General features: G+C 38.4%; 1 protein-coding gene across 6 annotated transcripts in view; it reads left to right on the top strand.

Moving 5' to 3' along the window:
- Positions 1–37: 37 nt before the first annotated feature.
- The window catches only part of RHBDD1 (rhomboid domain containing 1), a 30642-nt gene continuing 16917 nt past the window's right edge, over positions 38–13762 (top strand). For 3 of the 6 annotated variants that reach the window (XR_011727376.1, XM_071751761.1, XM_071751764.1), the window contains exons 1-4: positions 38–129; positions 6613–7127; positions 9813–9945; positions 13008–13096. Coding sequence is in view for 5 of the 6 variants with exons in the window: in XM_071751761.1 (XP_071607862.1) it covers positions 6695–7127; positions 9813–9945; positions 13008–13096 (655 nt within the window). In the remaining variant the exon portion in view is untranslated. Of the gene's footprint in view, positions 130–317; positions 447–995; positions 1659–4465; positions 4647–6612; positions 7128–9812; positions 9946–13007; positions 13097–13762 lie in introns of those variants that run through there. The other 3 variants (XM_071751763.1, XM_071751762.1, XM_071751765.1) reach the window with 3 other exon arrangements.

Raw genomic sequence — 13762 nt, 5'->3', positions numbered from 1 at the left:
GGTCTGGATCCCGCCCATTCTCCCCCTCCCTCCCTCCTTCCCCCTCCCTCGGAGCGGCGGCCGCGTCACGTGATAATGGCGCGAGGGCCTGGGCTGGTGCCGCCGCCGCTGCTGCGCGCGCCGGAGAACGTGAGTGCCGCGCGGAGGGGAGGGGAGGGGGGCGCGCGCGCCGCCGCCGGAGCTGCCGTCTGCACGCGGCCGCGCGCGGGGACCGGGGCGGTGGCGGCGGCGGCCTCGTGCCGCCCCCTCCCGGCTGCCGCCGCTTCAGTCCCGTCCCCCCCAGCTCCCTCAGACCCCGGTGTATCCAACCCCCCCCCCCCCCCCCTCGGCTTGGGCTCGGCCTGCGGAGGGACCCGGCGGGGCGGGGTGAGGGCCGGAGACGGGCGTGAAGGGCGCAGCCGGGGCTTTATCTGTCGTACTCGGCGGGCCGCCGCCCTCCTGAGCCGGTACGGCGAGAGAAAAGCACTTGGGAGGTGTCTGCCCGCCCGGGGGAAGGCGTCCCCTCGAGCCCCGAGGTCTCGGGCGCTGTCCCGTAGCACGCGTCCGTCCCCCCCCCCCCCCCGCCCGGGGGAGCAAAGCAGAGGGGGAGCGGAGTTTATGGGTAGGAAGTGAGTTTCAGAAAGGGCAAAAATACCTCGTAGTTCCCGCTTAAACAACTCTCGGTGTTCCCCTCCCCTTTTTGTAGGATTTTCCTCTTGCAAAATGCTGCTTGGGGCGGCAGTAGGAAGCAGTGTCCGGAAGAGTGAGGCGGTGGTACCGGCTCCCTGGTCCCTGGCGCCTCGGTTCGGTCCGGTCCGTAGCGGCGGCAAGGGCTCGGGGAGCGCTCCGACTCCTTAATTCTCTTAGTATTTCCTTATTTACTCCGTTTCTTTACGGCAGTATTTTTACGGATTATATAAAGAATCATCTATCTCCTTTCCTTGTTAAAATGGTAAAAATCCCGAAATCTCCAAGTAACTTGTGCTGCCGTCAAAGGAGAAGCAGTGACAGGTGTACCTCGACGGCACTTGATAGTTTTTCTTAGGTAGTTACCGAGTTCAGATAGTTCAGGTGTTCATAAAATGACTTAAATGATACTTGAGTTAGTTTATTTTCCTCAGAGAGCGCGGGGATGTTCTTCCTGAAGCTGCGTTTTATTAATTCGAAGAGATTTCAGGTCTTCCCAAGCGTTTACATAACACCAGTACTAGAAAGTGTATATTTCTGAATTGTTTGTTTATTTAACCAACGTTATTTAGAAAGCAAACTTCCTGTCCTTCCTTTCTCCTACCAACTGGAGACAAACTTTCCCTCAAAGCAATACAAACTAAGTAATACTAAACTTGTAAACATTGTGCTTCAGGCTTCTGGAGTCAGGGAAGGATTGTTGGATTTTAATTATATTACCAAGTTGTTGGGACAAATAAAGGATTATGTTCTTCTGATACAATTACTCAATTTTAACATTATACCAGCATGCATTTTGCAATCTAGTGAAATAACAATCCCCACATTCCTGGCCCTAATGAGAATAAACATCTGGGAAGTTAAAGCTCTTAACTCTGGCCTAATCTGAAGTCCACTGCTGTTCTAATGCATTTATTTTTCAATTTATGGCAGCCCCTCACCTTCACCACTCCAGTGACATACAGGTTAGATGCATTCTTGCACTTTGAGAGGTAGTTACTGATTCCTATCTATTAGGAGGTGGGAGTATTTGTACTGCTTTTCTATGTCCCTTCCATAAAACTGGGAAGGGGAATAATAGGTCTGTTATTTACTCTCAGAATACTGTGATCAAGTAATTTTGAATAACCAACCACAGAGGCTCAGCAAAAGCTGATGCTTGGAAGAAAGGAATTATTGACATAGTCATTTTAATTCTAACTTGGTGAAAAATGGTGTATCTGTTTTATTATGTGTGGCATATAAGTTTAGGTATAGGGAATGCAATCTCTGTTTTTAGTTTTTGCTAAAAAATACCAAACAATGGTAACATTGCAGTTGAGGCTCCTGTATGGATCCTGAATAGGTGGTTTGTTGGGTTTTGTTCTTGTGGTTTTTCTGTTTTGTTTGTTTGTTTTTCCAGTTAAGGAAAACTTAGTATTCTAAGTGAAGTTGCTAAAACATAAGCTTTTGTAAGTGTAAACTATTAAAATCTATGAGGATTCCTGCTTTTCCTTTCTGTTTTACATTAAAATGACTTATAGGCAATTGCAGGAGAATTTCTATTATATGATCCAAAACATACTCCTTTTGATAGTGTATTTATAATCAGCTTATTGACTAGGATATGTTATAATAATGAAAAGGCTTTTTATTAGATTGTTACATTTTGGGAGCTGATTTATATTTCACTGTGAAAACCCTGGTGTGATCTTTTCTCACTAAAGGAGAAAATGGGGAGTATCACAGTATCCATGTTATAAATAAATCCTGCTCACCACAGGTGGGGTCTCATTTTTGAGGCATGTGAGCAAACCACTTCCACAGTGGTTGCCTGCCAAAGGTAATGGAGAAAGTGAAAGATAAAGAAGGATTGAGTTTAGTGGTAGATTAGCCACAGAATTAATATACTTTCAATAATTTCCTGGATCAAAATGCGAGGAAGTTTTCAGTAGTTGTTTTGATTTTTCACAAGAATTTTGAAGGCTTCCTTAAATCAGGATTTTTGGGGCGGGGGCATTTTTTAAGCTTCTTTTTCTTTTTCTCCTTGCAGCTTGGGATCACTGGTTTTGCTCTGATTCTGGCTGCCTAAGTCACTGCTGTATCCTGCCCAACATGTGAATTGCCTGTAGTGTGTTGTGTCACCTTGAGAGCCAAGCTGGTGGGTGACATGCAGGGTCTTCATTTCCAGAGTAAATCTTCCAGTCTCTGCTCAGTCAGCTTTGTTGGTGCTGAGGGAAGTTTGAACAGAATGGATGTGCAGCTGGTTCATGGTACTACAGTGGCATCTCTAGAACCAAAGAATTGTTTGGACAGTCAGACTGAGCTCTGGTAGAATTAAAACTTTCAAATTTATAGCTCCCTGACAGTGGCATAAGGAAGGGCCTACACACTGTCCTTGTGTGGCATAAGGAAGTGTTGCTTGCTATGGTTTTGTTGTTGTTGAAGCTGAGTGAATAACTTGAAGACTTTGAAGACTTTGAAGACTTAGAAAAGCCCAGTGGATGCTCGTTCTGATGTTTAGATTTTTATATTGATTCTAGTTAGCTTCAGCTGTATGATTTTCTCTTTTGTGAAGTCTGAAATTGGGAAGGCTTTCAGTGATACTGCAAATTAATAACTATAGTGGAACAACTTGAATAACTCTGTGCTTTAATTGAAGGATGGACAGGTTGCAGCCTTTGAGTATGTTCTCTTTTGATCAAATAGTAGTGAAATTAATGAGGCAATGAAAAACCTAAATTCCTAGTGCCTCAGGTGTTTATACTTAAGATGTAAAGCAGAGCAGGACATTTGACCTTGTCCCTTTCCGTTCTTTCCTCTAAAAGATGTCCCATTTATTTTGGGATAAGGTGTCAAAAAGTATTTTTGGCATGTATTGTTTAACAAGTATGTGTTTTATTGTGAACAGTGATTGTCACACCGTTCAGAATTTTCAGTTTTAAGCTGAAGTTGGTAGCTAAAAAGCTTACTTTGTTAAAGGCTTCTTTTTAGTAGTACTTAAGAATATTAAAGAACTCTTAAAACATTTTCATTTGTCATCCTGAAGTAGACATGAGGCAGAAGAACTTCCTTATTACCACAGAAAACTTTGAAAGACATTTAAAATAAAATGTGGATTATTAAAAAAAAAAAAAAAAAAAAAGACTGATATAGCTTTTTATACACTTGGTTAATGTTGATATTTAACTTCATGCTGTTTTCCTTTCTAGCAAGGTAGTCACTGCCTTAAATTATTTCAAAACATTTGTGTTATAGATTTATGATTTCTCATACACATTTCTAAAGCATTGTGTTTTTTTGTTTGAAGTTCAGTATTCCTTTGTGAATGAAAGCACGTTATGCCCTTTAAATGCACATCTGAGTTCTCCAAAAGTCATTCTTTAGAAAGTAATTACTTTTATAATTATGTCAAGGCTTGTCTTTTGTTATGAACTATGTAATTGACTGTAGATTTCAAAGCTTATTGTAACTGAATGATTCATTATGCTTCAAATTTTTTCTTTTTTTCTTTTTTTCTCTGTTGTGCCTGCCTTCCTTCCCTTGCAAAGTTTGAGGGCAGTAGTAAAAGGGTTTACAGTTTGCTTATGTTTCCTTTGTATGACTCCTCCCTTGGCCTGAAAGCACCATTTCTGTTTCAGTCTTTACTTGGATAAGTCTTGGTACCCTGGGACTGCATCTTCACAGACAAGTAATATGTTAATACTTGTCTGTAGGGTGAAATTGTTTATGCTCAGGATCTAATATTCACCCTTTATATGTTTCTAGTGTTTTTTACCATGGTCTAGTTCTAGTCTGAGCACCAAGGCTCAATGACAATTTCTTTTTCTGGAGTGCACAGGATTCTTTGTGGAGTTACATCCCCTGGTTTGGTTCAATCTGAACAGAGTTCATGCACACTCAGGCCACTCTGTGACAGGAACTGCAGTCATACTGGTGGGGGCAATGGAGAAATTACCTTAAAAAACCATATTCCTCAAAACTAAAAGAGTAACCCTGAGGTTTGGTTTTTTTTTTTAGTTGAGTGTTGCATAATACTAAGGTTACCTCCATTGCAAATGGTTTTTGCAAAGCAGCTATAGGGAGAAGGTTGATGAGAGTTCTGAAAATCAGGATGTGCTGTGCAGATAACAGCAAGATCTGTAGGTCGTGGTGTGAGTGAAATGTCATATGTCTTTGTGTATTCATAAAAATCTATTTTTACATAATGGTGTTATTTTTTTATTTTATTTTAAGGAGAACGGCATGGGCTGGCATTTTCTTCACATAAACATAAAATTTCAAAATAGTTCTGTCAATTTTGAAGGAAGCAAGGGAGATTCTTTTCCTCTCTTCAAATTGCAGCTATAAGGAAAATAGTATAACATTTAACTGGTGTTTACCAAGATGTTAATTTTATTTCAGGATTTTTCACTAGTATGAAGTCATAATATTTTATGGTTGCCAGGTGAGCGAGGGGGGGGGTTATCAAAGTGAAATTTAAATGCTTTGCACTTGGTTGGTATAAAACAAATTCCAAGAATGTTCAGTTCAGACATTTATCTTGAGTAGGTGACAAAAATGTGGACACATGGCAGCCTAGATGCAAGACAAATGTCCATTTCAAGTCTGTTCTAGAAATTTGTACATTATGAAGTGGGTGGCATGTTTTCAAAAAAGAATAAGGAGTAAATGCTTCATTGTTTCAAGCCTCATTAGAATTTAAGAAACAGAGTAGAGACTGAGAAAGAATGTTCATTTGAAAGCCCTATATATTTTGAGTGAGTGACATTCCAGAAGGCTCTTAAGTAATTAGTTTTATTTTATCTTTTTCCTTTATAATCAACCGTATAATGTGTCTTGGCTGAAATTTTTGTTTGCTGCCAATAATGGGGAGGATGTATGATCCATGACATGACTAATTCTGGTGTAAGCTGTTCCCAGTCATGTTCCATGATTTTTACAGATATGTGCTGTAAGATGATTTCTTTTCCTAGGTGCATATATGTTAAAAGCATTTGAACTGAAAATTAGAGGGTATCAAAAGTGGTAGGAGGGAAGGGTTTTAAGTAGTAAGACATTAGTTTCTGGCAATTTGAACGTGGCATGACAAGATGTTGAGGTTTCCACACAATTTAGGTTTAAGTGATGTTGACTTTTCAATTCTGACAGCTTTAATATCAACTTTTTTTGTGGTGGGAAAAAAATGTGTCAGTGGTCCAAGAAAAGACAGAGGTTTGGGTAGATGCATGTAAGAACAGGGTGGGGATGTTGGTTTACCTTGTATCAGGGCATGTAATGAGGAAAAAAGAGAGTTACAGCCTTTGGTAAGTACTTTTTGGACCACTGATTTTCAAACTGAAAAGGCCAACAATGTTAATTATCTGTAACAATCAATTTATACTTTAAGAGATCTTAGCTCATTTGAACTTTGTAGACAATACAGCTGAGGTCTCTAATTAAATTCTGAGAATTAGAAACCTGTTCAAAGGCACCTGTGTAGTTAGTGAATTTCCTTTTAATGTAGCAAATGCACTTAATTGCATTCTGTTCTGCTACAGTTGTTTTAGGGATGGTAGGCACTTTTTTTTCCTAAAGTGCTATAATAAGTATAAATGCACTTTAAAGAGAAATCCAGATAGTAGAATAACTTAAACTTTACTGTTTGAGCTGGTATTAATTAAATTATGTGTGTGAACTTGGATGGAAGTAAGCTTCACTTAAATTGTAGAGAAGGTTGGCCATCCTCTGGTTGATCATGTTTGATGTTCATCCCTGTGCAAGTTTAATTTTGCTAAATGATGACACTATTCAAAGGTGATTTCTTGTTTTCCTATGTGTTCACTTTAAAATAAAAGGTCTCAAAAGAGGTCTTGGCTGATTACCTTGTATAGTTTGCTTTGTATAAAAGAAAAAAAAAAAAATAGCCACAATCTTGAAAACACCCCTGTATAAATATAATAATGGAGTTATCTTTTTTTCTTTCAGAATTTCCAAAACTTGCATGGTTTTGAATTCAGGCAGAAGACTCAAAATTGGAATAATCTTCACATCTCTCTGAATACAAATAATGCAGCGAAGAGAGGGAAGAGTCAGTGCTGGGCTGCTTTTGCTGCTTTATCAAATTTCTCAAATTGGACTCCAGAACATTCCTTCTGTTACCCTTGGGGTGCTTGCACTGAATATTTTTCTTTTTCTGAATCCTGTGCAGCCACTGCCTGAAGTTTGTATCAGTGTCCATGAAGGCTTCTACAAAAAGAACTGGCAACGTTTGCTGCTTTCTCCTGTCCACCATGCAGATGACTGGCATTTATATTATAACATGATTTCCATGCTTTGGAAGGGAATTATGCTGGAAAGAAGGCTTAAGAGCATGTGGTTTGCATATATAATTGCAGTATTTTCAGTGCTGATTGGAGTTGTATACATGGTGCTGGAATTCATGCTCATGAAAATTCTGGATGATCCTTCATATGAAATGAATTGTGCTGTAGGTTTTTCAGGTAAGATCCACAGTCCAACTTCTGTATGTAAATATTTATAGGTATTACATATCAGTATTTGTTGAGTACAGAAAATGGATAGGTGTGCATTCCAAGTGCATGTATGTGGTGATTTAAAGCTTATACTTCAAGTACTGCAACTGAGACCTAACATTAGAAGGCAAGCCCTGCTTTTCAGCCTCATGAGAAAGGTGTTTCAGCAGCTCTGGGGATTCTTAATGCTGTTTGAATTGGTACTAGCTGGAGCATCCTGGTAGTTGGTCATTTGGATGGAGCATCTTAAACTCTCTGGTAATCCCTTTGGTAATGAGACATGCCCAGTTCTAAGAGGCCTTTATGGTTGTTGTAGGGCCCTGAGTGCAACCTTCCCTCCTCAGGGGTTTGAGGACAGCTCTGGTGTGGGGCAACTGCAACCCACCCCAGTCCAGTGGGAGAAGTGGTGTGTGAGCTCCCTGGGAGATTTTCCCCCCATTACTCAGCAGCTGCTTTTAAGCACAAGCTTTGTCCCTGTCTGAGCAGCACTGCATCTGTTCTTTATTGCACTTCTCTTCCTGACTTCTTTTGGCCCTGCTTTGTCTGGAGGCTGTGTCTGGAGATCCGGGCTCCTGGCCAGCTGCATTTACCATCACTCTGCACAATTTCTCAGGGACTGTACCTGCCTGCTGCTCTGGTCCCTTGGGATATTCCTTTGTGGAGGATTTAGCTCCCCAACAGTGGCTACAGAGCTCTACTGAATTTTTATTATTAGTGGCAAAATGACCAAAATATCTGTACTAAGTCTAGTCCCAGCTGGACTTCTTAGGTTTAATTCTTACGCAGTACTTTTCACCAGATTGGTCTCCAGTTTCTTTCTTAGTCAGCAACTTCCATGTTCCTTTCCCTGAACCAGCTGAAGGCAAATTGAATTTAGCCATCAAGGTGTTGCAATTTTATGGCTTCCCAAGACAGCAGAAGGGACTAAGCTACTGAGCAGCAGTGGTGCTGGCAGACAGGGCAGGCACTGGTAATGAGCCAGGTTGGGTCCCCATTTAATTCCTTACAAGAGACTCTTGAGCAATACTACAGTATTGGCTGGAGTATAGAATTTATATATTTTTTTTAATATAAAAAGAAAGTGGGACTCACCTGCTGATGATCCAAGCCATTTGTGCAGAAGACATAAAGTCAAGCTTTTTGTCACATTAAGGATTACCTAAATGGATTTTAATTTACATGTTCTGCAAGACAGTTCAGGTCTAACATCAAGATTGCAACATATTCTGATGTGACTTAGCTTCTGCAGCACCTTTTCAGTATTCCAAGCTTGGAAATGTGTGACTGCAGCCTATAGGCACGTGCAATTGATCATTATTACATTACTAGGGCAGCAGATGAAAGTAGCTCTGACAGGATTTATAGTTATCTTTCTCAACCATCAACATTCTCAACAGGAAGGATAGGTAATTTCTCTTCCATTGAGACAAGTATCATGTATATGGAACAGATGTTAAAGAAAATGTGTATTTTTCTGATAATTGTTTCTTTAAGAGCTGACCTGCAAGTATATTTACGACCCATTGACTATACCAGGTTTTAACAGTTTTAGGATGCCTTGATTTCTTTTTTTTTATATGATGAAACAGACCTGCCCTTTGTCCCCCAAGCTAGAACCTGACAATACACCAGGTCAGTCCCAATGGCCACTTAAACCTTTGGAAAAAAAAAAAAAAACAAAACCAAAAAATTGTACAGGCAGGATTCCAGTGAGCCAAGGATGGATTGGATGGAGATGACTCCAACAGCAGCAGCAGCACAGTTTAGAATATTTATCCCCTTTAGTATATTTAGATTCTGAGCAAGTCTAGTTTTTATCATCAGCAAATAGTATAAATGTGTTTATATGCATTCACACATTCCTGCTTATATTTGATCCTAGAGTAACAATATTTACATGAGTGGATAGATACAGGAGTTTTGTCTCTTGTTCTCTATCCTGTTAAGAGGGTGAAGGAAACATTTTTAACATTTTTATTTGGTGTACCTGTATTGATGTTCAGCTCTGTCTTTTCCATGTCATATCTTTTCCTTGACAATTTTCAAATATGTATAAAGATATATATATATGTTTAAACAACTGTGTAAGCTTTTCTAAGAGGAGCTTCTTCAAAACATTTTGCAAGTTCCTATAAATTATACACATTCACTCTGTCATATCAGCTATTGCTTGCATGATAAAACAGTTTCAGTCAATTAGAATAGAATGATTACTGTGATTAAGGGTGATTTTATCTACTTTTCAGCAACAAAAAATTGTGAAATACATGTAAGCTGATTTTCCCTTAATACAGAATTTGAGCTTTCTGTTACGCTTCATGTGCATATGTTTATCTTGTTTTCAGTAATGGTTTTTCTCAGCTGACAGAATAGTTTTGACTTCAATCTTGTCTATTATGTCAACTAGAACTCCCATTTAAAAATTATGTTTGTATTGGTTTGAATACCTGAGTGGCTACAGTGAGCAGACATTGAAAAGCAACTTAAAGGAATTTTTTTATCCTTTTTTTAAGTCACTGAAAGTATCATGGGAAAAACAGCTTCATGATGCTGTGAAACTGCATGGTACTTCAATTTCAGTTTAATTGTTTAATTTCTCTATTATTTGGGTACCAGTAGTCCTCTGTCTATGTGATGTCTTCTTGTTTGCAGGAGTTCTGTTTGCTTTGAAAGTTCTCAACAACCATTACAACCCAGGAAGAGTCAGCAGTGTCTTTGGATGGCCAATACCCAGTAAATATGCTTGTTGGGTGGAGCTGGTGGCAATTCATTTAATCTCCCCAGGGTAAGTGCATTTAATATTTCACAGATATTTGGGCTGGCTGAAGTAATTTGAAATATATTATGAAGGATGTGTAGTATTAGCTGGTATCCAGATGGAGTGTTGAGACTGGAGTCTGCTTTTTTCCTTAACAACTTCTGCTTTGACCACCTTTCAATATAAAATTTTAATAAACCTCAACTGCCTGGAATATTGTGCCCAGAAGGTATTACTTGAGTATTTGAGGAAAGGTGAAAAAAGCTGATGGACAAGCAAAAAAGGGACGTGTGTTTTCAGCAAAAAAACTAAACTAATACACAGTAGTACCAAGGGCTTCGTTAGCAAAACAGCATTTCACTGTTTGCTTGCTATTTCTGTCCTTGTCCCTTTGCCAGTTTGTTGTAGTCACTGCTCTAATTTATCATCAAGCTATCACCCAGTGTTCTGCAAATTTTGTGCAGTTTTACCATCTTGCAGTCTTGCCAATCACCTCCTTCAATTTTCCTGTGTGTTCAGTTCTGGCAGCACAGTTCATCTCCCCCTAACTTGTGCGAGCAGTGCTGTTCTCTTCTGGAGTTGCAAATCTGTAATTTTCTTGTATAATATACTATAAACATCTATTGTATTGCAGAATATATGCAAAGTACATACACCAAACTTACAAGCTACCAAATCCCATTGTATACAATGTCCCACATTTCAGAAAGATTTAAGTTGCAAAACAGATACTGTGATGTAGCAGATAGAACGTTTCCTAGACTAGAGTTAAAATTCAAATATTACTTAAGTCTGGTTGTGTTAGTTTTGAAATAAACTTCATTATAAATGTATGAGATATGATTCTTATGGTATCAAAAATTGTTTTTAAAAATAAAAATGGTCTAGATTCTTGTAGTATGTCACTGATATTATTCCTGTTTGCTTGGCTGGTGAAAGTGTGCTTCCCAGTCTAATCTTGGAGCAGGAGATGTGTAGAAATAAGATTTTACCACAGAATACTTCAGCAGTGGTTCAAGCTGAAGACTTACTTCTGTTGCTAAATAATTGCTATGTCTTGTGGTATAATTGCATGTATAATTAATAAAGTCTGCCAGACTTTGGCCTTTTCTGTTGGGAAATGTTATGGAAGTTAGGTCATAGGTGTAGGCTTTCTTGATCAGTTGGCATTTGTTGAGTCAGGTGATTGACACAACAGTCTAAAATCAATTCAGGATATCTGTACCAACAGTGGAGAACTGATTTTTATTTATGTAAGGATATCGGAACTATATTAATATAAAAATTAATACTGAGAAACTTGGAAAGATTGGGTCAGAATTTCTCGTACATGAAAGGCAGGTGCAGTCCAAGTGGTTTTCCTTCTAATGATACCAGTGCTCATGGAAGTTACACAGCCAAATGAAAAAGAAAAATTAAATCTGCTTAGAAGATTTTTCTGAAGTAATGTACACATCAGTTTAATGGAAATGATGTTCAGGAAACAGTGTTTATACATACTGCATGATTATTGCTAGTACAAAGCTAGTGGTTGAGATAAGGTCTCTGGGAATATCTACATTTTCAAACAAAAAATTGAGACACCATTTGAATTTCTTTGTACCAGAGAGAACATAAGTTAATATTGATAAAGCTCATTGACATTTAGGAAAAAAATGTCATTTAAAACCTCAAGAACTATGCTTTTATTTCCATTTGAAGTTGAGCTTATGTTATATAACTGAGAATTGTTACTGTGGAAAAAAATACTATTATTTTTTCATTATTAACTAGCAGGAAAAGGGCAGTAGTTCATCATGTTGCAATCATGAGAATGTTTCTTAACTAATTTAGCTAAAAAGGAGCAGTCACTTCTTACCTAGTTAACTCATTGCTATTCTTATGAATAGTGTAAAAAGCCTATTTTGGCATATGCTGATATTAGAAGTTGCTTTAAATTGAAGGTTATTTACAGGAAAGAACTGTAGGTCTGCCTAACAGAACACAATTTTGTGGTTAAGTAGGTGGCAAAAGAATGAATTTAGATTTAATGTTTATCTCCCTCTGGTGACACATTTTCTCATACACTTTTACCAGTGATGCCTGGAAGCTGTATTGTCATGAGCATATATTCTATCATCTGTGTCACTCTTCTCAGTTTCTGATGGATGTAAGAGGTGCAATGTTTTAAATCTATGTTAGAGAGGTTTAATTTCTGCTTTATAAAGGCAAAAAGCTTCCAGTTAGTTGAATCTTTGGACAGTCAGTATAAATTCTGTGGTCTGAGTTGGTTTTAATTGCATATGGTAGGAAATCTTCATGTTTTGGTTTGTCTAACTTCATTGAAGTTGAACCATTTAGAAATAATATTTAAACCTGGTTAAACCCAAAAGACTTTACTCTTAATTAATTTTTAAACCTGATTAGACATACGAGTTTAATCTTAGTCCGTAGCCTGCTTGTTGAAAATTGATTTATGAATTTACAAAATACTCCTTATTGTCCTGTAAACGTGTGCTTCCATATTGATGATTTCCCAAAGATTTTAGAGCATTTTCATTCCAATGCAAATGGCAGTGGTCATCAAAAGAAATTGTTAGTATGTATAGAAAAGATTCATTTCACCCATTGTATTTTTAAAGGCACTTTTATATTCATGCTTATCTTAGACTCACTGTAGGATTGTGTTCATCATCCAGTATGAAGTGCTGTATTTATGCTTTCACTTGAAACTGAATGGTTTTGGTAGACCCTACCTAGATGTAGATTCTGTGCCTTTACTTTTTTATAGATTAAAGCCAGTGTCCTACCTCACTCTTTAAATGCTTTTAGGGAAACAGTATTCTGTCCTTTAAACAAGCAATTAAAATGCTCTCACCAATTATGCTCCAGCTTCTTCAGGCTATTTGCTAGTTACTTTTCTGTAACGACCTGTCTACCAATTTTAGGGTAGTTATGAGGAAACAAAACTTAGGACTATGTTCTTGGAGTCAGATAATTTCATTATGCTTAGTCAGGGACTTCCTGTGTTATAACAAATTCTGCACTCCCCTCAGAATGCCTACAAAAAAGCCTTCCTTTTTAATCACAAGATTTTCCTTTTCTTATAGGACTTCTTTTGCTGGGCATCTGTCAGGGATTCTTGTTGGATTGATGTACACTATGGGACCTCTGAGAAAGATCATGAAAGCCTGTGCAGGTATATGATTTTGGTTAATCTGTAAAATCTGCATTAGACACTTATTTCTTAAATTCATTGAGTCTTGAATCTAGAAATTTAGGCCATTACAGCAAATTTTCAGGTAATTAAAGATACTCTGGTTATTCAAGTGAGTACAAAAGAACATATTCTTAAATATGGATGATATAACTGTGTCTCTCTGTTTTTATTTAGAGGAATAACTTTAAACTTATCTTTGTCATGTTTGTTTAGAGTAAAATGTTTTGTGGGAGATGTCAATGAAAATGTCATTTTAAATGAAAGGTGATAAATCTGTAAAAACATGCCAGAGCATAACAAGTCCTGCTTAGCAGGTTCAAATGGAAAAATAGAGACCAAAGCATCAGATTTCCTACCCCACTGGAGTGAACAGCTGTAGTGCCACATCAATTAAATGTCAATATTGCATGTTTTTGTGGCACAAGGGCAGGTGTGTGCATAAACCTGATGACTGGTGTGACTGTCAAGCATTGGATCACACTGCCAAGAGAGGGTCTGCAGTCTCCATCTTTGGATGTTTTCAAGACTTGACAAGATAAAGCCCTAACTGGGTAACCTGATCTCATAAGTAACCCTGCTCTGAGTGGGAGCTGGACTAGGGAGATTCTCAAGTCCCTTCCAAACCAAATTCTAGAATTGTCTGAA

Source organism: Heliangelus exortis, chromosome 9, assembly GCF_036169615.1.
Source record: "Heliangelus exortis chromosome 9, bHelExo1.hap1, whole genome shotgun sequence".
In the NCBI taxonomy this organism is placed as follows: Eukaryota; Metazoa; Chordata; class Aves; order Apodiformes; family Trochilidae; genus Heliangelus; species Heliangelus exortis.
The sequence above is the reverse complement of the archived record's forward strand: the minus strand, read 5'-3'. Positions and strand labels throughout refer to the sequence as shown.